This window comes from Dermacentor andersoni, chromosome 1, assembly GCF_023375885.2.
Source record: "Dermacentor andersoni chromosome 1, qqDerAnde1_hic_scaffold, whole genome shotgun sequence".
NCBI classification, from domain to species: Eukaryota; Metazoa; Arthropoda; class Arachnida; order Ixodida; family Ixodidae; genus Dermacentor; species Dermacentor andersoni.
This window is the reverse complement of record NC_092814.1, coordinates 327,262,069-327,287,393: the sequence shown is the minus strand read 5'-3', so window position 1 is coordinate 327,287,393 and position 25,325 is coordinate 327,262,069. Positions and strand designations below refer to the sequence as shown.

Below are 25,325 nucleotides of genomic sequence, written 5' to 3'. Positions count from 1 at the left end.
TTCATGTTGTCATCGGGGACAGGGGCACGTACGCACTATGAGGGACAAGCCGAAAATCGGGCGCCGTACGCAGTTTTTTAAGGCATCTCTAAGTCGAACCGAAATATACGCAACTTAAGGATAACGGGCGCAAATGGGCAGAGTTATTTCTGCCAGCTTTTATTTGCTCCATTTTTTTTCTTCCTTTCTTAAGATGGCGCGAGCTTCTCTCTCGTGACTGTTGGTTCATGCACGCGCTGTGGGTCAAGCGTCAAAGACAGACGAAGATGGACGTGTGAGAGGCGACGCGTCGCTGCGAGATCGGCCTTTGCCGTGGCCGTGACGAGGCCGTCCGAAGCGTTGGTGCTCCGCAGGTGTAGACCGATTACTGGGAGTAGCCCGCTGACCGGCGGCGGCCCCGTCATGAGCAGTGGCAGCATCGGCTGCTGCGAGCACCTGGTGGAGCAGGTGCTGCGCTACGTGCCCGTGCGGGATTTGTTCAGCTGCAGTCAGGTGAACACCCTGTGGCAGCGACTCAGCCTGGCGCTGCTACGAACGAAGCTCAAGTGGGTCCTCTGCATCGCCGTAAGTGGAAGTGCCCTGCGTACGCGCGAGCTCGCAACGGGGTGAGGGGTGGAATTACGGGTGCTTCCGAAACGCTGCGAAGCTCCGACATCAACCTGACGCCAACATCCGGTTCACAATGAGGGCCGTCGTAGAGCCAGTGCGCATGACGCATCTATGGCCGTGTTTCTAGAGTTATAGACGCTGCGAACGTTAGTGGGATCAGTAGAACTTCTCTTTGGGCGAGTTGGTTCATACTGCTTACGCAAGAAATACTGTGCCAAAGATAGACAACAAGATAAACAACAAGACAAGATAGACTGCGCCTAAGATAGACAGGCACGCGAGATGCCCCGTATATATACCCTGTCGTGTTTGTTTTTTGCGCAGAATCTTTTTTCCTAAAGTTTACTGGAGCTTGCATGAATAATGTATAAAGGCATCGCACTTGGGTAATCTGTCCCCGTTTGCAGGACGGACTGTATGACCGCAAATTTCTTACGTTGCAGTGACGTATCTCCCTTTGGTAAACATGTCCAGCGGGTGAAAAAAGAGAGTAAATTATAAGTTTAGCGCAGTGTCATGTACATCGCGCAGCAGGACGGTATAATCTCTAGGGGTGCTACGTTGTCCTTAGAAAGACGAACGCTCATGTAGTTTACAGAACTTCACAAGCGGCGTAGACCACGCATTCTCTATCGCAGTCTATGAGGGCTACTATCGGACGGACGCAGACGGACACAGACAGACATTGTAGTATGTATGTATGTATGTATGTATGTATGTATGTATGTATGTATGTATGTATGTATGTATGTAATGCCGTCCGTAATGACGCAGAGCGACACCACAGGACGAAATCAGGTTGGGCTCAATAGAGAGCCAGTTGTGTTCAAAGACGAAAAGATATTTGGAATTGCCAAAATGACCGTCGATTTTTACTAACCAGAAGCATGAAAATGTAGCTGAATGCTTTCGATTTCCTTTGTATACTTTCTTGCAGTGCCTTCCGGTTTGCGCTGGGCTGCCAACATCCACGATCGCACAGTAACTGCCACATTGAAATGGTTTACTGCTTTACAGCTCTAATTGTATTAGGAAAACTTTCTGGGATAAGGGACGATGTTGGATATTAGACAACCTTTTAAAGAGATTACTAGGTAGCTTTGGAAGCGGCCTACTCCGGTGCATATTGGACATGCTCCCAATGAATCAAAGTACCTTTAGCAATACACGTCGCACATTAAAGAAATTACACATCCATGGGGGCACCTATTTAAGTAAAGCGACGTGAAATTGTGTTATAATACAGTGCTGAGAAAACAAGCGATTTGACCAGGTTAGCACCTATAGGCTTCATACCGCCGCGGTGCCCCACGGTATGCTGAGGGGAGTCGATCACCCAAGTAATGGCGGTAGTACATCTTCGACTGAAGATGCAAGACGTCATATTCGATGTACTGTCGAGAAAAGAAATGTTCCTTTCCTTTTCATTTATTTATTCCTTCCTGAATCTGCGTTTGAACAAATGTTGGCTCTCCTGTTAAAAAAAAAAAATTGGTACCATGAGGACAAAGAGGCTGCAAACAGTGGAAGGAAAGCTCACAGAACAAATCAACAATTCTAGTAAAATTAATTCGGTTGAAGAATGTCCATAGAAAAATGTGCGGAATACAACCAACCTTTACATATAGCTTTCATTGATTACGAGAAAGCGTTTGATTCAGTCGAAACCTCAGCAGTCATGGAGGCATTGCGGAATCAGGGTGTAGACGAGCCGTATGTAAAAATACTGAAAGGTGTCTATAGCGGCTCCACAGCCACCGTAGTCCTTCATAAAGAAAGCAACAAAATCCCAATAAAGAAAGGCGTCAGGCAGGGAGATACGATCTCTCCGATGCTATTCACAGCGTGTTTACAGGAGGTATTCAGAGACCTGGATTGGGAAGAATTGGGGATAAGAGTTAATGGAGAATACCTTAGTAACTTGCGATTCGCTGATGATATTGCCTTGCTTAGTAACTCAGAGGACCAACTGCAATGCATGCTCACTGACCTGGAGAGGCAAAGCCGAAGGGTGGGTCTAAAAATTAATCTGCAGAAAACTAAAGTAATGTTTAACAGTCTCGGAAGGGAACAGCAGTTTACAATAGGTAGTGAGGCACTGGAAGTGGTAAGGGTCCATCTACTTAGGACAGGTAGTGACTGCGGATCCGGATCATGAGACTGAAATAATCAGAAGAATAAGAATGGGCTGGGGTGCGTTTGGCAGGCATTCTCAGATCATGAACAGCACTTTGCCATTAGCCCTCAAGAGAAAAGTTTATAACAGCTGTGTCTTACCAGTACTCACGTACGGCGCAGAAACCTGGAGGCTTACGAAAAGGGTTCTACTTAAATTAAGGACGACGCAAGGAGCTATGGAAAGAAGAATGATAGGTGTCGCGTTAAGGGATAAGAAAAGAGCAGATTGGGGGAGGGAACGAACGCGAGTTAATGATATCTTAGTTGAAATAAAGAAAAAGAAATGGGCATGGGCAGGACACGTAATGAGGAGGGAAGATAACCGATGGTCATTAAGAGTTACGGAATGGATTCCAAGGGAAGGAAAGCGTAGTAGAGGGCGGCAGAAAGTAAGGTGGGCGGATGAGATTAAGAAGTTTGCAGGGACAACATGGCCACAATTAGTACATGACCGGGGTAGTTGGAGAAGTATGGGAAAGGCCTTTGTCCTGCAGTGGGCATAACCAGGCTGATGATGATGATGATGATGATGAAGAAATTTCGATATTGTTGACCTATGAAAAAGTATTCAGAGGAGAGGCCAGGGCTTCTGCAGCAGTTGCACTCAGAGGCGCAAAGCAAATGAAACTGTACGCAGAACCTCAGTTAACCTTAGTGAGCTATCCTTGTGGTTCCCTCGCACAGCTTCACCATTTTTAATTATTTTTATTTCTCGTTTACCGTCTGGCAAATATGGTGCAATAGCCCGTCGCTGCACTCAGAGATGGTTTATTCATTCATTCATTCATTCATTCATTCATTCATTCATTAGTGTGCCTAGTTAAGTAAACTGCATTTGGTTTGTAATTTAAGCTCTTTCCGCGCCGCCTAGGGATGTAATACTCACCAGACACGATCGTTAGCCAGCATTGTATGCACTACGCTGGTAAGCTCGAAATGGCCAGACCTGCTGAGGGGCCCTTTAACTTCTTTCTTTACACTCGGCTGCTTGCTGTTGCCAACTTATTCATTTCTCGTGCGCCAACGTGAATTTTTTCGTATCCGACTTCTTCACTATCTGTAGCTCAATGCTCCTCGCTCAATGAACGCTCTGGTTTCCTTGTGTTCCCTTTACTTCTTTCGTCACACTCTCCTTTTGCTGCCGACTTCTTTGCTTATTGCCTCTCGTTCTACTTGTCTAATGGGGCACCTGTCCAGTGGCACATGCTCAGGGGGCACATATTCAGTGACACGTGCCCGGTGCTGCAAGTTGTCTCTTCGGAAACATGCTCAGTGGCACATGCCCAATGACAGGTACACATTGACCCAAGTTGCTCATTCCGGCAGATACTCAATGGCACCAACCCAGTTGTGGGTGTATAATCAGCAAGGCAGCAGCTGCCATCAGCCGCAAAAGGGGGTGGTGGCGAAGAGCCACAGAAAGCGTCGCTTTAAAAAGCTTCGCACGGGCTTTTGCTATCGGTATGCCGCCACGGAAAGTAGAAGACACTCGCTATTGGTCCGGAGGAGGTAGAGACCCAGCGGGAGCCTTCGCATCGACTGAACCGAGCTCGAAAAGGGACGCGAGCAGGATGCGCGCTGTTCGGAAACGCCAAGGTATGCTGGTGCGCCATGGTACAACTTCACGAGAACAAGCGGACCGGTAATGAAAGAGAGCCGCGAGGATGAGCTAACACTGGAACTGAGTTAAGGGTGTGGAAGAGTCACTAGAGCTTCCCAGTCTTTTTTTTTTCTTCTTTGCAGTAACGTGACAGCTCTTAGGCTCTTCCGGTTTCCCATACGTGGTTAGCTGTAACTGCAAGTGGAGTTAATCGAGGCCGACAACTTGTTCGTGCCGCTACGCACTACTCAGTTGAAAGCGCGCGAGAAACGGCGTTTCATTAATCCCCCTTTGTGCCACAGCTTGAGAAAAGTGGCAGAACACAGCTCGAAGAACTGCCTATTTGTTGCACTGCAGAGAACGTTTCCGCATTCCATGCATCCCACCCATCGTTTCGTCGCGGGTTTCAAGTTTTCCAATATAAGGCTAGTCTTAAAGAGCGCAGACTGTCGCTATATAGCAGTACAATGTGATCATATAGTATTTCAGGGCAAAGCTTTTTGTCCACTGAGTGGAGGAATCACCAATAAGTATATAAAAACAGAGGTGGCAGTTCAAGGACACCAGAGCAAAAATGTGCGCATCTACATTTATAATGGCCTCTACAAATAACTGAAATAAAAACGGTCAGTAATGGCGAAAGAGGCGTAAAATCAGAGACAATCATTTTCCTTGCGTTTGGTCTAATCATGCATACAGTGTGTAAATGTCATATCACTTGGGGAGTTTTCGCGGCCTTCGAGGCATCTCTTGAAATATAGGCGAAAGGGGATGGGCCGAAAGTGTTCGACCAATTGTGGTAGGCTGAGTGCAGAAAACGAATTAAAACAGTTTGGGATATCTTTACGCTATAGCGCCCCTTCTTAGCTGTAGTGAAGCGCGTTTATATCCAACGTATATATGCGTTGGTTAATACATAGTTTTAGCTCGTCCGTAAGCGTATTACCGTTCGCAGAACACCGGGTTACCTGAGAGGTGTATACATATAGTGCCTAGAATATACTACTATATAGTGTGATGGGAGGCAGGCACCGTGGTGGCACCAAGAGTAACGCCTGCCGCGGTAGGTAGCACGGTCCCGTACTGCAGCGAACCAAGCGGTTCTTCTTCTGATTGCGCGCTCCGAAACGACGTGCCCTTGCTGAAAACGTCGCTTCGCGGTCCTGCTTTTTTCACACGTGTACACGATTATTCAATAAAAGTAATAAACTATGAGTTCTTTGCACTAGCGAACAATCATACGTTTTGTTGACGTGGTGCCGCGCGGGTCCCTCAGATGCCATTTCCCGTGGGGACCGCGCTAGACATAGAGTGCGGGAACAGATCAAGAAAGTTGCAACTTTTTTTGTACAAGTACAGAGTAATGGAAAGTGCATATAGACAACCAGAAGTCATCAAAAAGAAAGTGAGAGAAAGAAAGACCCAAAATTAGATGCAAAGCACGGAAGCAAAAAAGACCATGGACATTTATAGGAATGACAAGAAATGAATTAGAACGAAACATCTGTATGACAACAGAGGGGGCATTGCCTTGCTATTTTATGCTTGAGCTCGTAGAACAAAAACATACCGGGGCAAATGTTCGCAACAAGATATGTCCTGTGTCTGTCGCAGCAAATATCCAGAGACCACTCGGAAACCACTCGGACCACTCGGACCTAACGGAAAGCGAAGCATTGTGAAGAATGCGAAGGGAGAGCTTGGATTTAAAATGTATGGAAGCATCAGTCGGTCAGCAGCCCAGATAAGCAAGAGGCGTTTAGAGCATTTGTAGAAAAAAAAAGGAGTGATTGATGCTACCAGTTCCGTTACAGGCAAAGGTAGTGGTATGAGGTAGATATTGACATTTTAAGGAAGGGAAAGAAGATTAAGGGAACCCCCGTGGTTTCTTAGAGGCTATGGTTTGGGGCTGCTAAGCACGAGGTCGCGGGATCAAATCCCGGCCACGGCGGCCGCGTTTCAGTGGGGACGAATTGCGAAAACACCCGTGTACTTAGATTTACGTGCACGTTAAAGATCCCCAGGTGGTCTAAATTTCTGGAGTCCTCCACTACGGCGTGCCTCATAATAAGAAAGTGGTTTGGCACCTAAAACCCCATAATTTAATTTCTAAGATTAAGGAGTTGTATACAAAATGCTAGAATGAAAAGCGTGTATAGCATATCAAATTAACTCAAGAAGGTACGTGATTATTTGTAACCACCTCATTTCGAAAGGGACGCCAATAAGTCATCATCGTCGTGATCACCATCGTCGTCATCGTACCAACGGTGCGGTCTCCAGGCATCATCAGGGATACCACCGTCCGCCGTCGGAGAGGCCCGGCGTTCCTATTCTATTATAACCAGACGCTGTATATTCTAGACACTGTATAGTATGGCAACAACGGCGCTTGTAGCGACACCTTGTTACACGGAGTCTAACCAGGGAGCCCACAAATGTAAAACTGGAGTGATATAGCATATAATATTTAACTTCTGGTGCGAAACGTTGGTAGTGGCGTAATTGTTGACGTGGTAAAATCGTTACGTGCAGCCTTTTATTCCTTCTTCTTCTTTTTTTTTGTATGAGAGCACCCATGTTATAGTGCAAAAGCGTGCGGACAACGTTGCGGTTGGACAAGCCGTCGAAAGAGGCCACTACCCGCGTTGTTGCATCCGTGCACGGCTCCGTAACCCGTCAGTCCTTAAACGATAAGAAGTTTACGGCCAAGCTAAATATCAGCAATATCTGCAATCGCAGATTAACAGCCGAGAGTGCACTCGTAGTTTATACCGATTAACGTTTCTGCGGCCTATAGTAGCGGTCATTGCAAATAATCACCGAATACTCCTTTTTAATGCCTGCATTTGTGTCCTACTTGACGGGGGATGCGGTGGAGCAGCCCCGGAAGGACGAGGACGAGACATGGTGTCTGCGAAGCTACTGCTCGCAGTTGCGCCGTTTCTCCACCATTGCCCGGAAGGCAGGCAAGAAGGCCACGCTCAACTTCCTCCTCATCTCGATCAACCACGACGACGAACGCAGCGGTGAGATAGATGCCGGTGAAGGCCGGCAGATACACGCGTCTAAGCTTTGAGAATTATGCCTATACGAAATGCGTTGCCCGTTCCGTCGCTGTTGGTGTTACGTAAAGCTTAGTAGAGTGCGTTTCGCGCCCTGTTGGGATAAGTCACGTTAATTAATATACGACATCAGTCTGAAACAAAGAACAGTGCAGGTGTGAAGACGGTGTTAGTCCTGTTGCCTGGCTACTGAAAACCAGCGCCTGTTCTGTCGCCTACCTCAACTCTACCGTCGACATTTTTAGGCTGGTTTTCATATCTTCATTGACATGTCACGAAATGCTCGCCATCTACATCGCTTATTATGAAAATGAAGGGTATGGTTCCGTTAGCCATTAAAGCCTCAACATGGCTTTCGTGTAACCAAACAGGTGTACTCGACGTCGAAGTTTTCGGAGTACCTTGGCTTTCTTCTTCGCAACTGGGACGTGCATTCAGAAACTTAGGAACTAGTACGCTTATCGCACGCAGAGTTACTGCCTATGCCTCACTCCTTGATTTCTTTGCGCTTCCTTCTACCAGAGTGCCCCATTATTTCTCCATTCGGTTGCGCGTTTCAAACATAACGCACACACTAGCTGGCGAGTCAGACTGATTCTCATCCACCGCTATACACGCGTAATCACCGCAAATAATCCAACTTGTTTGTAGCATTGCATTTTTACTTTGTAATGAGCAAACGAGGTACAAGATAAGAAAACTCAGTTTCGTGTTTGGAGCACTGCACACTCGTTCACCGGAGAATCAAACGAGATGGCGTGCGCCTCACTGCACCGGTGACTAATTTTTTTGCACGTCACATCAGCAGTGACAGGCGCTGTCACAGTGCTCTTGCGTGGAGAAAGAATGTTTAAATCTACAAATGAAGTAGTCAGTACGAAACTCTTCTAGATCAAATTCTGACAGAAGCCATCTCACAATGATTGTCTAACTTAATGTGAGAGCATTCACACGCACACACAAGCCCACACGTGCGCACACGTGCGCACATGTCTGTAAGCTGTTGGAAATGGCATTCCCTGGTTGACGCAGTTTGGCGGCATAACAAAGGCGTTTTGTTTCGGCACGCCGTCGTTTCCTATCTGCACCTCTTCTGCTAACGCACGTCTGTTCCTAGGACCCACTCTAACTGCGTGAAAAATTAAACAACTTCTAAAGCCTTCATTTAAACGCAAGACCTTCAATGCAAACTTTGTAGAGCCCGTTAAGAAATATCCAAATTATTTTGTTCCGTGATAATAGCTGCTGTGCTTTTATTTTAGCGCAGTGAGACGAGAAACACGCCGTGGTTGCTCAGTGGCTATGGTGTTGGGCTGCTGCGCACGAGGTCGCGGGATCGAATCCCGGTCACGGCGGCCGCATTTTGATGCCGCCGAAATGGGGGCGGAATGCGAAAACACCCGTGTACTTAGATTTAGGTGCATGTTAAAGAACTCCAGGTGGTCGAAATTTCCGGATTCCCCCACTACGCCGTGCCTCATAATCAGAAAGATGTTTTGGCATGTAAAACCCCATAATTTTTAGTGAGACTTGAAAAAGTGCCACGTCACGGCCCGCTTACGCGCAGCAACTTTAGGGCCCTCAGTTATTCTACCATTGAAGTAGCGACGCTGTACGCAGATCAAAGGCATTAATAGGGAACCAGCACTGGCCAGGAGGCGCTATCGCTATTTGATTTTCCTACTAAACGCTGCTCTGGCCGTCCGATACGTACGCCAAGAAATTGCTACGAGATGTTCAACGATGATAGACGCGTGCCTATGTCAACACTTCGTAAGGCCCGGCGCATCTGGCGAAGCCGGGTTTGGGTACGGGCTAGTTCGTATTCCATTGCAAACTTGACTACACTGCGCACGTACATAGGTAAAAGGACCGAAAGAACGACGACGGCAAGTGCTTGTTCTTCGAACCATGCTGTTCTTCGTGCGTGAGGGAACAGCTACTCGATGGACCCGAACCATCGGCGCCTTCGCTCTTCTGTTCTCGTTGCCACTCCTCGAGGGCGCGTTCTTCTTCGGCGCGAACGATACGCGTCCGGCCCATAGCGCGGCCTAAGTACAACGGATAACGTGGCTAGAGAAATGACTACGTCAGGACAGAATGAAGCACAGTTAGTGGTGGACCCAGTGTTTCGTTTTGCTCTGACGCGCCCATCGTCTAGCGACGCTCGCCCACGTGCCGATAACGTCGGACTATAAACGCTAAAGGCACGTTCTATGCGGCTCGATAGACGCACGCGATTTTCTCCAGAGCCGAGCCAGATACAGCTTCGCAGTAAAAAGTCGCGGTTTCAAACGAAAGGCGAATCGTCGATTGCCATACCAAATTCGCAGACAGCTCTGTGAAGTAAGTATAGTAGTATTATCGACCGTGCAAACTTGGAAACATTCGCTTACTAACTAAATTAATAAGCATGGTGTCAGCGTGCACAAGGAACCTGTCACTGTCACTGTCAGAACGTTGGTGTGAGCAAGCTCGGCAGCAGCAGCGAGCGAAGTACCTTCTTGCGGTCTGTCGCTTCAACGCAAGAGCGCGAGAGCAAAGCGCGCACAAAGGCATGAGCCACCTGCAGATCCCTTTCAAGATACGGCGCACGCGACTGCGCGGGCGGCCATGCAAAAAAAAAATTGAAATTAGAAAATGCGGTTTTACTTGCCAAAACCACTTTATGATTACGAGGCATGCCACAGTGGGGGACTCCGGAAATTTCGAATGCCTGGGGTTCTTTCACGTGCACCTAAATCTAAGTGCACGGGTGCTTTATGGCCGCGCAAAGTGCGCACTCGTTGGAGGAGTCGAAGCCACGCCCCCTCACTGCGTCCCTCTCATCCCCCCCCCCCCCCCCCCCCATGGCCTTTCGTGCGACGGAAGACGGCGCGTTTGCTATCCGCTTTCCTCCTTCGCGCGCGCAGGACTGAGTCGCGATCGTCGGCTTCTCTCGCGTGCTTTCACTCGCATATACATCATACGACGCGCGGTGGCGGTTTTATTGCCCTTGGACTCTATACGGAACATCACGCGGACGGCAACGATGCGCCTGAAGCGTCCATATAATTGCTATCGGAATAAAATGTGTTCTCAGTTTACTAAACTCTTTCCTAAGGTGCTGCTATTGCCATGCAATGTTTCAGCGCTGGTTTCCTATAAGCCGCACGCAAAAATGATGCGTGATGGCCCAACCCGTAATCTCCAATACACCTCCCACCCGCCACCAAATCCTCCTAGCCCTGTACGCTGCCTGTGAACAAAAAAAGTAGTAAGAGCTATTTAATAATTTCCATGCGTTATTTATCGCATATATTCCGTCGCTTCAACCAACAATATTTCTCGGTAGAAGTGGAAGCTTAGACCGTTGTATTCAATCCATCTGAGTTGCTCGAGGCCTGTCCGTGCCCTTGGTCTGCGTGCAGCATCGATCATTCATTCGTGGCAGGTTTGAGGGCACTAATGTCGCTACGTGTAAAGTCGTACTTACGTGCTACTTCTTGAAATCTCGCGCGTTTTCTTTGCAGGTCGTCAGCATTTAAACCACAGGAGAGTATCATCGCGAAAGAAACTTTATTTTGGCATTTCTCAGTAAGCTCTACAAATTTCACATTGAAGCTCTTGCGTTTAAATTATTCCTTTAAAAGTTTCTCAATTGTTCATTTTTAATTATGTAAGATCATAATAGAAATAGTTTGAGTTGCTTAAGAGGAGAGCAAATAATACGAAGTCGGTTGCGTTCTCGCAACTCACACGTGGATTTTTAACATTCGGTCCGACTTAGCTCATATGAACACGTTGTGCAGCGTGTCAAACACTCAGAAAAATTTCATATGCAAATAGTGGTATTCGGCCAGTACTCGCCTACCGCACCCAGGAGTATTTTTTTCTTCATGGAAATATCGATAATTAGACGAAATTATTTCCAAACTTCTTAATTATTGCATTGAGGGCACAGATTCCAATCGGAAAGTTGGAAATGCGTTCTGAAACATCTGATTCACTTCTAAGTGTGTTATGTTGCGCGTAGTTATTTATTCCGCGTAATAAAAAAAGAACGCGAAATATGGAAATAGCCGCGTGATTACGCGCTCACGCGCCGCGACATCAGCGGTCCCAGACATCACTCGTAAGAACTAACTCCACTCACTACCCTGCATAGAGTGTCCTGCAATAATTACTAGCGAGAACTCTGGAATCGTTCACCCACCATGAGAATGATGGGAAGTACATACTCTTGTCTCATGTTCGTGCTTGTGGAATCAGACGTTCTCGTGGATTATTTTATTACGCTTTGTACTCCTTCACTGCCGCATATTTCAGAACAATTTATACTTTTATAAGTGCAGAAGACGCTACCAACACGCACAATCGCTGCTAATGGCAACGGCTCAGCTTGTCGAGGTGGCCAAATCGAAACGCGCTAAGCCTCCTAAGGCACTGACTTGCCTGCGATAAATTGATAAGGGTGTTACTGACCCTTTTTGCGGAGCAGTTTGTTCCATAGAAACGAGATGACGCTTTCAGCGGCGCATCTCACTTCGCTTCAGCGGTAGCGCACGAATACGAAACCACTACCGCTTCCATCTCATTTCTGCGCGATCAGCTGTCGGAAATGCAACTGAGTTTTGCTAAAGAACTGTGGTCCAATCATGCTGGATTGAATCATGTGGATCGAAGACGTGTGCAGTAGTTGGCTGAAAAAATAGTTACTGGTATATTAAGGAATGGAATGAATCTGTGTGGCCAAGTCCGCTGACCGCTGCTGCAACTGTCCGTTCTTTTTATGGGTACTTCGAGATCACTGAGCGTGTGCTGGTGGGCTAGTTGGTTAAGCATGATTACAAAGACGGCGCCGAATAAAACAACACACAAATAAAGGAGACACGAGACAAGCACGTAGGCGCACTAACAACTGAGTGTTTTATTTCTTGACATAGTAATATATAGCTGCTGTCACCGATCAAAACAACAAGAATAAACAGGGCAGTCATCTGCATCGCACAAGGAAGCCAAGATACAGAATAACTTCTAAGTGTCGCTCTCAAGATACGCCAGTTCCTTTGTCGAAAGAGAAATTGAGGCTTCACTGATACAAGAATCAACACCACGCTTCTTGATCTCAAGCGCTTCCAATATCTCCCTTGTCAGTTGATCATCAGCTCTGTTCAAAACACAGATTCTATCGAAATCTGGGATGCACTTGTGAGCCTTACAATGCGCACTTATATGACCGGAGAGCTGGTTTTCCATCTTATATCGATGCTCATGCAAACGATGCTCAGGCCAAACGGGCAGATGTCTGAATGACAGACTGCATGAGCATCGATATAAGATGGAAAACCAGCTCTCCGGTCATATAAGTGCGCATTGTAAGGCTCACAAGTGCATCCCAGGTTTTGACAGAAGCTGTGTTTTGAACAGAGCTGATGATCAACTGACAAGGGAGATATTGGAAGCGCTTGAGATCAAGAAGCGTGGTGTTGATTGTTGTATCAGTGAAGCCTCAATTTCTCTTTCGACAAAGGAACTGGCGTATCTTGAGAGCGACACTTAGAAGTTATTCTGTATCTTGGCTTCCTTGTGCGATGCAGATGACTGCCCTGTTTATTCTTGTTGTTTTGATCGGTGACAGCAGCTATATATTACTATGTCAAGAAATAAAACACTCAGTTGTTAGTGCGCCTACGTGCTTGTCTCGTGTTTCCTTTCTTACGCCAACGTGTCAATGAGTTAATAGGCGCACACTTGAATATATGCGCACCATACGCGCACAATAAATGACCGACTGCACCGATAGCGCACGAATGGTCGAAGCTGAATGTTTCGTTATTGTCCACAAGAGTAAGCGAGTTACTAAATATAACACATCTTTGCTACAAGGTATTACAACGCACAAAGCAGCTACCTTTCATGCATTGCGCGCAACAAGAACAAATATATCGGAACTGAGCACACCCGCGTGTGATTAGGCAGAAAATAATCAGATAGCGACTGCACCGAGGAAATTTACTGAGTCAGAAGTGTGACAAGGCTTTGCTTCAATATATTTGCCAACTAAAGAACGAAGAGCAAACACACTAATCCTGATTCGATTCATGATTCATATATGTGATCGAATCAACTCCTTAGTTTCGTACCTCAGGAGCTCAATGTGACTAGCTTTTGTGACCTCGCACGTCCTCAGCCGGCAATTATTCTCTACGCGCGCGGGCTACAAAATGCCGTATCATATACTATGTTACTCATCGCAGCCGCGATCTGCCCCTTACGTTAAGCTTAAACGAGAGCGGTGGTAAGTAGGCTTGATCTTTAACGTAAGCCAGAAAGAAAAGAAAGAAGAGAGAACAAGAAAACAAGAAAACAGATCATGGGACCCGTTGATCCCAAGCGCCTGACTTATACCGCCTGCCGAAGCTCGTCCAATGCAAAGCTTAGGCCATTTCTCACTTGCCGTATATTAGCGCACGTCTGTATGGGATACACGCTTGAAGGCAGTCCCCTACAGAAGAAAATGCAGACTACATGTTCAATCACCCATGCCCGTGGCACGTAGAGCAATATCTTCCAGTTAGTTTTACTTTCGCGATATAGAAATGTTGCTTGATTTCTCTACCCGTACCCCCTGTTACATGCCGCATGGTAGCATTGAAATCGAGGAAATCGCTCATATTTTCAAAAGAAGCCAACAAAGATTAGCTGTCCCTGACATATGGATCTGAGACTTGTTGCAGTACACTGGAGGATGAATAAAAAACGGCAGGTATATGTAATCATTGATGCGCTGTGAAAAGTAGACCAGGCGGATCATTTTTGCTATCCCTGAAGATGGCAGGACAGACGTTGATGCCATGGCATCATCCTACCGCGCTACAGCTGCTAGATTGAAGTGGTTCGATAATTCATGCGCTCTTGATTTACTTAACTCGTACGTCCCTCGCATTGATTTGCCTTAGACACAGACTTGTCCACGACTTGAAGCGTGCGTGAAATCCGATTCGCCGAGCTACCTCATTGAGCTCCTTCCTTATGGCCGAAGGCAGCACTTCGAAGCCCAACGGTGCTTTCACCTATGTAGGTGCCCCGGAAGAAAGCGTGTAAGCAATGCAATCACTAATGTGTTCGGTGTCTCTGCACTGCTCGAAATAATCAGTGGCAGTCACTTTGTGGACTGAATGAAGTCGCCGTTTAGCCCAAAAGGGCGAATTATCGACAGCGACACCAACGTACTAGAGAAAACACGCAGTTTCAACGCAATCTGGGAACCATCATGACGCGAAATGTTTTTTAGTTGGAGAGCTATAGTAACGGCAGGGGATGACACCCAAACCACGGCGCCTAGACACGAAATTGTATGGGGTCCTTCAATGTGAGTTGCAGCTCATGCAGAAGCTTTATTTCCTTGCTAATATTGCTAGGGCAGTGGTATAGCTGGTAAAATTATAATTCGTCTTCTAATATTTTTTTTTGTTTTGTCTAACGGATAGCGACAGAATCCCCGCTTTCTTTCTTTGCTCGCACTCTGTCACAAGCTGAGATTTTGCACCGATCAACTTGTAAAGGCAAATTTTTTCGTGATAAAACATAAATAAACGAAATTATATATATGCCAAGCGATATTTGTACTACTTGAGAACAGTTTCCAAAGGCTTCGATAATGATACATATGCTTATATTTCAGGCCCTTGAAGCTGGAGAGCTTTCTTTTAACAGAAATAGGCACGGTGCATTGGAACACATATTTGCTCGAAGAAGAACAGGCGTTAAAATGTATTTACATAATATTTACAGTGCACATAGCAGTTGGAAAGTTAATGGGCAGTCCATGAAATTGTGTCTGTGCCCCAATGTTCCGCTCACGGTGCTGTGAAGTAACCTACAGTTGTCGAAGTGCCGTTCCAGTACTGGCTAAGGGGCAGCTGAAAAGGGCGGCTTCAGAGACGGCGACGTGATCGATATCGGTGCAAGTTTGGACCACGTGGAATCGAGTGGGGCCAATTTCGCACGTGACATCAGTGGCATGTCGTAAAACGCGATAAAGGTCGGAACAAAGATGGTCGGAGCAGCGGGAAAGACGCCACTCCAAGACGTGGACGCAGCCGGGAGGGAGCCAAGCCAAGGCCATAACACCCGTGCCGAAGATTGCGCCACTGATGGCGGGTGTCATAAATGCGCCGCTAGCTGGCCTCCGATGTATAGCAACGCGAAGCCGATTGAGAAATCTGGGGGGCCTTTTCAACCTAGCAAATGCATAGCGCCACAGTCGTGTCGTTCTTGGTCGTACACGCCATCGTCTTCGAGTGTATTGGAAGCGCGTTTATCAAAAGCCAGCGTAAGATATCGATGTACAGCACTGCATGGTAAACGAAGACGCAGAACGAGAAAAAGACGGGACATGTGCTTACTCTTTTTGTGTCTACGTTAATCGTGCGCTGCTATCATGGGTAAGTTCCAACTCGCCCCATTGACCAACTTTAGTTATATGTCGGCTGTACAAGAGATTGAAAAAGAATCACGGCAGGCACAATGCTCTGTTTGTAATCAGCGTTAAGCGTAGCTTACGTGATGCGTTTCAATTAACTCATTTGCAAATATACACACGATGCGTGCAAATGTACTTGATACTCGCAAGGAACTGTTCAGGGCCGAGATGGCGCAAATATCTCACTTTCCGAACGTTGGCTTGCGCTCTCGTGATTCGCCGGCGCAGCGCTTTGATCAACGGTCGTCTGCTCGGAAAGGCGGGAGCGGCAATTCAACGCTGCTTACTTAGTGACGAAGGCGGCAAAGCGACGACCGTTGTAAAAGCGGGACGCTTGCGCAATCTCGCCCAAGGTTCTGCTCCCCATCGCACAAGTTCCCTGTCATTCGGCTTCGCGGTTGAGTCTGTCCATCTCGATTCACCTTGTTTCGCTGCATAGCGGTTACGGGGCCGCCCGGCAAGACGGTAAGACACGAAGATCCCCACCATGTGACCACGTGACCCACGCGGCCGTGGATTACAGTGCCCTCGGTGAAGTAGGTATATAAAGTTTCGTTTTGATAAAGGAATTGTGTCATGTAAGGCGTACACGCGTTGCAGTAAGAATTAGTTTGTATTGTCTGTTTCATTCATTAATTCGGCAGAGAACGGAGCAGGTCACTCGAACAACTGTAGTATTAGTACAGATATGGCTATATAAGTTGATTGGGCAATGTACGAAAATCAGCCGGGGCGCGTTCCCACATGAAGCGCGTAAGTAGAGCTACTGTGATTTGAATGGTGATATACCTTAATTCGCGATTCTTCTGCTGGGGGCGCTCAACACGGCTGAATATTTGATTTATAAATGTACATATGAAACCGACAAACATAGTTACCATGTAATGTTTTACAAAATAAGTAGGTCACTGTTTTCATTGGACTTCTCTTAACAAAGTCTGCGCTTTATTACCTGATTAAAGGCTTTGAGACCTCACTGATGTGCGATAAGCAGCCGCCAGTTGGTATCGATTGCAGTCCGGGCCCTTTATCGGTTCGAATTGTACGGCGATAATATTTGCCAACGGGGTGGCCATTTCCTTTGAGAAGCATAACTCATGTTTGTTTTAAAGCAGGTTTCTTGTGATAACAATAATATGTTAGCTGGTTTATGCGTCCAACATTCGATAACTGCCACCAAGTGAACGTGTTTAAAGACGGTAAATTTTAACAGCTGCGGCGTTTCAATGGCATAATGGCTGCATGGCCCCCATCGTTAGTGATCAGCCGCGTCTGGTCGCGTAATGACGTCTAGCTTGAAAAAGAAACAAACAAAAAAAAGAAACGTGTTAGCTAGCGCGAAAATTCACCGCTGGAACCGAGCACAGTGTCTTGGAGACTACCCACGAAAGCGGATTAACCTAGCTGCCTCTGGGCATGTGCGCAGGTGAGTAAAGAAAGCACTGTTTCCCATTCTCAACTTTGAAATTCTTTGCATGCGAAGTGGATAAAACTGATTCTTGTAGACATTTCTGAGAAGTGTAATATAATAATAATTATAGAGTTATTGCTATTGACAGGCAATTCAAACGAGGCTCTTGTTATTTTGTCACGTTGCTCAAATTCCTAACGTGGAGTACAGTATAAATAATTAGTTTTGGCTGTGTCTGCATAAATGATCCACTGCAATAAATTCACTGCACGATAGTGGCAAATGTACTTCCGCTGACACAGTGACACAGTTAGATTAATTTCATTTGAGACATAATCAAATTACTCTGTTTATTACTAGTATCTAACATAAACAATTTTCACCTAATCGAGACTTGACTATCCACAGTCCTCACAAGGACAGCATTGGAAGAAATGCACATACAAAACAGTTTTGTTCGAGTCTAACTTTTCTGCGATGGAGCGTTTTGTGCACTGTTCTTAGACATAAATCACAAACTCACCTACACTTTCACCATAGTAACTGAGGCTCCTTTTTCTTTCAACTCCAGCCTTCAAAACGCTGCTCCTGATTACTGACGCCTGAGGACTCCCTAGCCTTTGGACGTACAAGTAAACAGTGAATGTGTCACCGCTGGAAGAAACAAGAAGGCCCAGAATCCTCGTAAGGTATCTTTCTGAACGCTTCCCCTAGAACCGTAATTTGTTCATTTATTAAACTAACTCTTGTCTCATCATTTTTTGCTTGCAGTTTGTCATGGCTTCATCATTTCTCATTTGAGGAAGACGAACAAAAGAGAAATTATTGGTCTGCAAGCCGCCCCGCCAAACCATAAGAAGCCCAGCGCTCACCCCAATGACAACAGGTCGTCTTGAACTCCGTGCCTCACCATGAAATGTTTACCTGTTTACCAGATAGAAGGGTGTGAGCCGTATCAGGAGAGCAGCAGTATAGAGTTCTGTATCATACTGAGCAGGAATGCTAAAGTGTGACATACAAGCTTACTTATTAGCTTTAAGGCCATTTCATGACGAACGGAGAAGTAACATGCTGAGTCCCAACTTTCTTTTTTCAAGTAATTACAACCATGTCCACCAGAACAGAAACAAGGTCGCAAGCTTCTAATAACTAATGTGCAAACTTTGTCATCTGCTCTTTTCAAAATCAGCTTGGCGGCCAATACCACCAAGTATCCCATGCTCCCTCACAACAATAATCTGTTACATGAAAATGCAAAGAATTTAAAATGATCAAAATCGCTCTATGGAATTTTGAGAAAGTAATACTTCATGGTGATTGGATCTGTGGCAGTCAGTTACATGGTTCATGAACAGTTAGAAATCAGCCACTAAGCTAGCCCTGTACCCGTAAGACAAGACAACTGGAAAAGGCAGGCTCGTGCAAACGGCCTACTCCACATTTCACAAATATGACAAATCGCTAAAACATCTTTTTTCTTTTCAAACAGCAGATGATAAACCTGAGCAGAGTGAGTTTGCAAAAATATTTCGAAATATAGTGGCCGAATAAGTTCGGCTTAACATTCAGCCACGCAACAGTAAATGAGCAAGGGAAGCCTCAGCGTGAGAACTTGTCTTCGTCGCGGCTCTCACAAATGTTTGCTTGTTGCAATGTTCGCCTCAGGCTGAGGCTTCCCTTGTTCACCTGTTTTAGTCAATTGAAGTGTTCTCTTTGCATCCTCTTCGCCTTGTTTGAATACACAAACCGATATATTTTTCCAACATAATACCGTAAATTGTGATTTCCAAGAATATGCGGCCATTAACTGGGCTTGGTTATATCTTTATTTAGTGTCCTCTCTTCTCACATTCTTTGCAGAAGTCCTTGTAAGCACTGTTGTCGCCATAACTTTCCTTGGTTTCCTTTGAGTACTCCACCTGTGTCAAAGCGTTGACTGCCGTACCTGAACACTAAATTGCAGCAGAAATATCATTGGCATACAATACGTGCTGGTACATTTAGCATAACGCTTATTTTCCCTACACTAAGTGCTTCTCGCGAATGTGTTACCAAATGAACTGGACATTGCAGCTCGACTGTAGCTATTTAATGGAATTGAAAGCTGAAGTCAAGCGAAGTCAAGCGAAGCTATATCTGTGTTTCGTATGTTGCAAACTCGCTGACTGACAGCATTAAGTTTACCTGACCTGTATGAAATTTGTGGGCATGTAGTACTGCTTCATTCAGGATTGACAATAAACGATGTAAGCTTACGTGTTCGAAGTTTTCTATGTTTTTTGCCAGTTGAGGCGTCTCGGTCACCTGGCGACATAATAAAGATATCTGTAGTCATATTACAGCCCCGTACACACGAATACCGCCCCGACATTGGTAAACAACACGGCCGAAAGCAGCGAGTGAGCTGGGTTACCAGCCAACCTATCCCCCCCCCTCCAACTGCTACTGCAGTGGCCACATTACAGTGTACTAGAAGGGGGTAGCGTGTTTTGGGGTGGCACGTGCCATGCATTGCTGTGAGGCCCGAAAGTGTGGAAAGGTCCGGCACTTGGAGGGTGCCAGCCCATGCGAGAGCAGCGCCGCCGCCAACATCCGTCGCATAGGGCTTCCCGCCGCTCATTCCTGCTCTTGTCAAGTGCTGGCGTTGCGCCCCTGTCGTGTGCGTCCAGCTTTCTCTTGATAGTGAATTTTGTGTAGTTTATTTTGTTCAAACGACATATTCGTTTAAAATAAAAGCTTGCTTTTTCCCGAGGTGTTCAAGTTTGAATTATGCGCAGCTATTGTCGCCGAAATATAAAGATCTGAATGGAATATAAAGTATTCAATTATATTTAATTATCTAACTCTGAAATAATTCATGTAAGTGAAACTTATAATTATTAAGTAATTATACAATCTCAAATTATTCAATATATTAATTGATTAATTATTTAATAAGTTAAGTGTGCTCTTGATTTGCATTATTCATATTACCTCAATAATTGAGTAATTAGGTAAATAATAATTTTCTTAATATTTACATCTGCTATCTCCAATACAGTGTTGATCCTGGGAGTTTTAGAAATTAAGTGGCCAGTCTACAGAATGTCCAGGCATTGTTTGAGTGATATCTGCATACGAAGGAGCAGGTTTAAATTTTTAAATTACTTCATGTGTGTCGTGAACGTAAGAATCGCATGCGCATTTCCACAGTTGTTGATTTTCTTCAGCCTAAAGATGTATAAGCAAGAGTTGTGACTTCTACGGCTAACCATTGTATAACACTTGATTTACTTAATACTGCGAAATTTGATGTAACGAGTTCGTTCTCCTTTTCAATATGCTTAGCCTTTCATAGACCCCCTCACACAATACTCCACTTCGGAGCATGTGAGTACCTTGAATAAAAACAAGCATTCCAAACATTCCAAACATTCACAAGCGCAACAGGCGCAACGAGCCGTCGTTGCGTAGCGTCTCGGGGGAAACACGGTGGCATCCATGCAGCCCATGCTGAAATGGCACCACCGCTACTGTTATTTTTGTTGCATTGTAGAAGGTAGTTTCCCTTCTCTAAGCTCTATGTGTTCTTTGCCTGTACAATGTACGAACTCATGGGCAAGACAACAGTACACAGGCTATGTTCTGTAGGTTTCCTTAAGAATGGGATGAAGATTAGCCGCAAAACTATTTTGAACAGCTTCCTATATATATATATATATATATATATATATATATATTCGAATACGTTATTCCCAGGAACATCGTTTATACGTAGTGCCAGCATCACCTTGCGGCAGCTATTGCCTCAAGATCCATTGGTTGCGAACGCATGAAGCACGCATGCCGCATGACCAACCGTGGCCTTGTGGCGTCGACGTGTACTTTAAAATAAAAGGTTTCTGTTCTTCTCCCCCTCCCCCCACCTTTCATGCGATAGCACTCCCTTGTAACCCCGCATCCTGTACCTTTAACTCATGAATATCTAATCAGCCCTGGTCGACTATGACATTTGACTTAAGGTATTGCGCTACATGTGTTCTCAATTCACGCACATGAAACCAGCTAAAATCATCAGCACGGGGCGTTTCGGCAATAGCAGAAGTTGTTACGTTTCACAAATAACTGGAAAAATGTACTCTGAACTGCTAATGAATCAGAAAGAGGGAATTGACGTCGTCAGACGTTTATAAAAAAAACTAGAGACGACCTTCTCAGTTCTGAATGGTGCCCCTTCAGAAGATCCAGATATAACTGCGGAACAAGAAAGAAAACGATTTCAAGCCAAGGGAACGTCGTAATCCGTAAATTGAGAGACCTGTACATTGTACATACTATATGTATATACACTGCGTATGCTATGTGTTGCTGTATGTAAACTATATATATATATATATGTGTGTGTGTGTGTGTGTGTGTGTTGTTCAATGCACCATTATCCAAAACTACTAAAGCTTAGCTTACATGGATAGACGTGAGATACGTCTTCGGCTTATATATTGACACGCGTACATTGCTTATGTTTTTCCGCTGACCGTTTTTTACCAGCTAGCTACAGTTACAAAGTGAACACTTGGCGCAAGAACTATCATCATGCATTAGAGCTTTCTAGAATGTAGTAGCCGATTGTATAGCGCAGTAAGCTTGTCCAATCAGAATGCATGAGCGAAGCAAATAGTAGTGTAAATTCCGCAACCCCTACGAGCACCAGCGATTATCCTGAAAGCTGCGATCAGTGATCGATAAATAGCCGGCATATATGAACCGTAGAAGTATATTTCGACGATGGAGGAGTGGGCTCGCCGCTATCGTTGTACTTCGTGCTTTGGTGATATTCCGGGCACAAGTTCGCCCGAAAAAGTGTTCAATCATTTACTAGCATTTTAGTATATATATATATATATATATATATATATATATACACTCTAAAGTTTGGCCGCGTAACCAATTTCTACATTTATATTTTCTACAACTATATTGTGTGCTGAATCATCTGAGTTACAGGTCTAAATGCTAAACAGAACAGATATCGCAGTTTCGCAAATAGCTATAGACTGAGCGTTTCAAGCACAGAAGTTCGCGTCAACCTACAGCATACATATAAATAACACTTACTTCTTAACTTCTTAATGGGATTCCTTTTAGGGGATTGAATTAAATTATGGTGTTTAGGAGGCAAAATCACGTTTTTATCATGAGACATGCTCCAGTGGGAACTACGAAATAATTTTGACCACCGGGGATCTTTACCGAGCCCCCAATGCGCGTGATATGTGCCCTTTTGGGGAATCATAGAAAAAGTATTAAGATGGGCGGTACATTCTGGGGCCAGGCGCAATGTTTTATTGTTTGTCCTCCATAAAACTAAAAAATTGTAAACATTATTTTTTTTTCCCAGCAGTGCTGGATGGAGCCCGTCAGTCGCTTCCACAAGATTGTGTGACAGTGCTGTTCAAGTCACAGCGCGACAGGACGCTCAATTTTGAGGAGAGCTGCAAGGGGCTCAATGGCGTCCTCGTCTTCGATTCCGCCTTCAGAAATCCGCGGCCTTCACTAAGGGTAAGACATCTGCAGTTTCAACTTTTCATCGGATATTGTCGCTGTACGTACAGTGGTCAGCAAATGAAACGCGATACTCGGAGTGCGTGGCGAGCCGGTCCATCGTGGCATACGCTGAGGGCGAGAGGGTTGGTGACGCATGTAGGCCGCATCCGGCCGACAGTCGTTCGGTCCGTGTTTTGCGGTGGTGCCGGCTGAACGCTACAAGCCGTGGCTTTGGCTCCGCGCTCACATGGTGGCAGGAACTGAGAACGCGAGCACTTCGCAGCACTTAAATAAGTATTCTTTCGCGATGTGCTAGCATGGCTCATGGTTTCGGAATAGGGCCGAGGTACTTGAGGCATACTGCACGCTCACTAAAACAAAGAGATGAATGAGCGCAGCATATCATTGTTTATTCTTTAATAAACGATAAAATCGGCATTGTACGGCTGTACAATGCCGATTTTTCGCGGATGACTGCGTTGTTTATCATGCCATTCAAACTAAAGATGATCAATTACTCTTTAGCAAATCTCTAACATCAATTTCTAACTGGTGCCAGACCTGGAAAATGAGCCTAAATATCCCTAAGTGCTCCCAAATGACCGTAACAAAAAAGAAGAGTCCACTATCGTATGCATACAAAAATAAAGACGTTGGCGGTACTCTTGTCGATAGGTTTAAATGTCTGGGGATTGAAACAGCTCGCGATTTAAGATGGAGTGCGCACATTAAAAACATAGTTTCGTGAGCCTCAAAAAGACTATGGTTACTTCGGCAACGTCTGAAGCAGTGAACAAGCAAGACAAAACTAGATGGTTATAGTTCACTGGTGCGTCCTCTACTTGAATATGGTGATGTCGTTTGGGACCCGCACACTAAGACTGCTACAGATAGGCTGGAAAAAGTACAAAAAAAGCACTCAGGTTTATTTTTAATGCCTACGGAAGACAGTTGTCACTATCTGATCTAGATTCAAGGTCTGGTCTTCCAACACTGGAGGAACGCCGTAAGCTACACCGTCTGAAGATGCTTTCCACGATAGTCAACGGCCAAACTAAAATGAATTTTGACAAATACAGTTTAAAACCTGTAAAAGTACCCGCGGAAAGCACGAACTTACCCTTATTGTACCCCAGGCTAGAACTATTGCTTATCAATTTTCATTTTTTCCTAGAACGATAAGAGAATGGATCAGGCTTCCACAAGAGGTAACGAACAAGCGTACTGTCGACTCTTTCTTATCGGCTATTCCTCAGTTGTGAGCGAAGCACGCAATTCCTTTCGTACCGAATGTTTATTTAACTCGTGTCTTTAGTTTTAGAGATATTGTTCTGTGTTGCACTGCGTGTGAGCTTGCTGTGTTCGAATTATATTTCGACATTTCCTTCGCTTGTACAGTATCCCTTGTTATTTTTTCTATGTACCACTCCTGCTTTGGCTGCCAAAACGCAGCTGGCAGTATTTTCAAATAAATAAATAATTAAATAAAATTTTAAAAAGTAGCTCGACAAAAAAAAAATGCTTCCCTCGCTCATGGCTTTATGTACGTTGGGTCTGCCCACTTGGCTTTGGCCTCCTATTTTTTATACTAATACTTCGTCATGTCACCTAGAACAGTCACGACGGTCGCCGTCCGGTGGGGTAGGCTGTTGAACATGCCGATGTCGAGGTCGGTATGCACCAAAGGATGCCACTCGGCCTCTACGGCCGCCCACAGTTCATCGACCTAGGCTCTGTGAAGCGGTCAATGAGCTATAAACTGCTTTATGCCCCCTCCCCCCCCCTCAGAAATTTTCCATTACATTCATGCTGGCCCCTTGCGGTGGGCACTCTAGCACCACAATTCCTCTTTGCTCCAGAAAGCGAGTCACCAACACTGCCGTATGGACAGGGTTTCGGAGTAAAAGAAGCCGTCCGGAAAGTGCCCGTCCAAGACGTCGGCGAACAGTGTCTTCCTACTAGTGTACTACTAGTCTTCCAGATACGCTGGTGCTGCTCCCATCGGGTCGTGAATGTAGACTCGTCCGAGAGCATGACTACAGTCTTGTGCAGTCCGTGTCTGGTGCTCCTGGGCAAATACCAGCCGGTTGGCTTTGTTCATGCCAGAGGCAGTGGCTTCCTGGATGGCGCGCGGCTACAAAGGCTACCTTCAAGAAGACACCGTCGCACCGAGCTTATGCTAGTGCTAAGGCCGAGGTCATTTCTGGTCTCTTTCGTGGTCTAAAGTGGGTCGCACGTTGCTACATTCAGGATGCGTTAGTTTTCATAGGACGTCGTTGCTCTCGGTCGGCATCGTCAGGGCAGGTTTAGGCGGCGTTCATGGCGCTACTCATTAGCAATCCTGCCAATTGAGCAATACGCGTGCTCCGTAACTGTCGCAATTTGTGACCGCGACATAGAGAGAGAGAGAGAGAGAAGTGGTTCTTGTGGGGAAAGGAGGAAAGGCTAGCACTATCTTCTGAAATCCATGCG

General features: G+C 45.6%; 1 protein-coding gene across 1 annotated transcript in view; it reads left to right on the top strand.

The window, feature by feature from the left end:
• The first annotated feature begins 247 nt into the window (after window positions 1-247).
• LOC129381193 (uncharacterized) overlaps window positions 248-25,325 on the top strand; it is a 42,575-nt gene continuing 17,497 nt past the window's right edge. Inside the window, exons 1-3 of the mRNA XM_055063865.2 lie at window positions 248-564; window positions 7,272-7,416; window positions 22,711-22,868. Coding sequence (XP_054919840.2) covers window positions 403-564; window positions 7,272-7,416; window positions 22,711-22,868 — 465 coding nt within the window. The 5' untranslated portion in view covers window positions 248-402. The remainder of the gene's footprint in view (window positions 565-7,271; window positions 7,417-22,710; window positions 22,869-25,325) is intronic.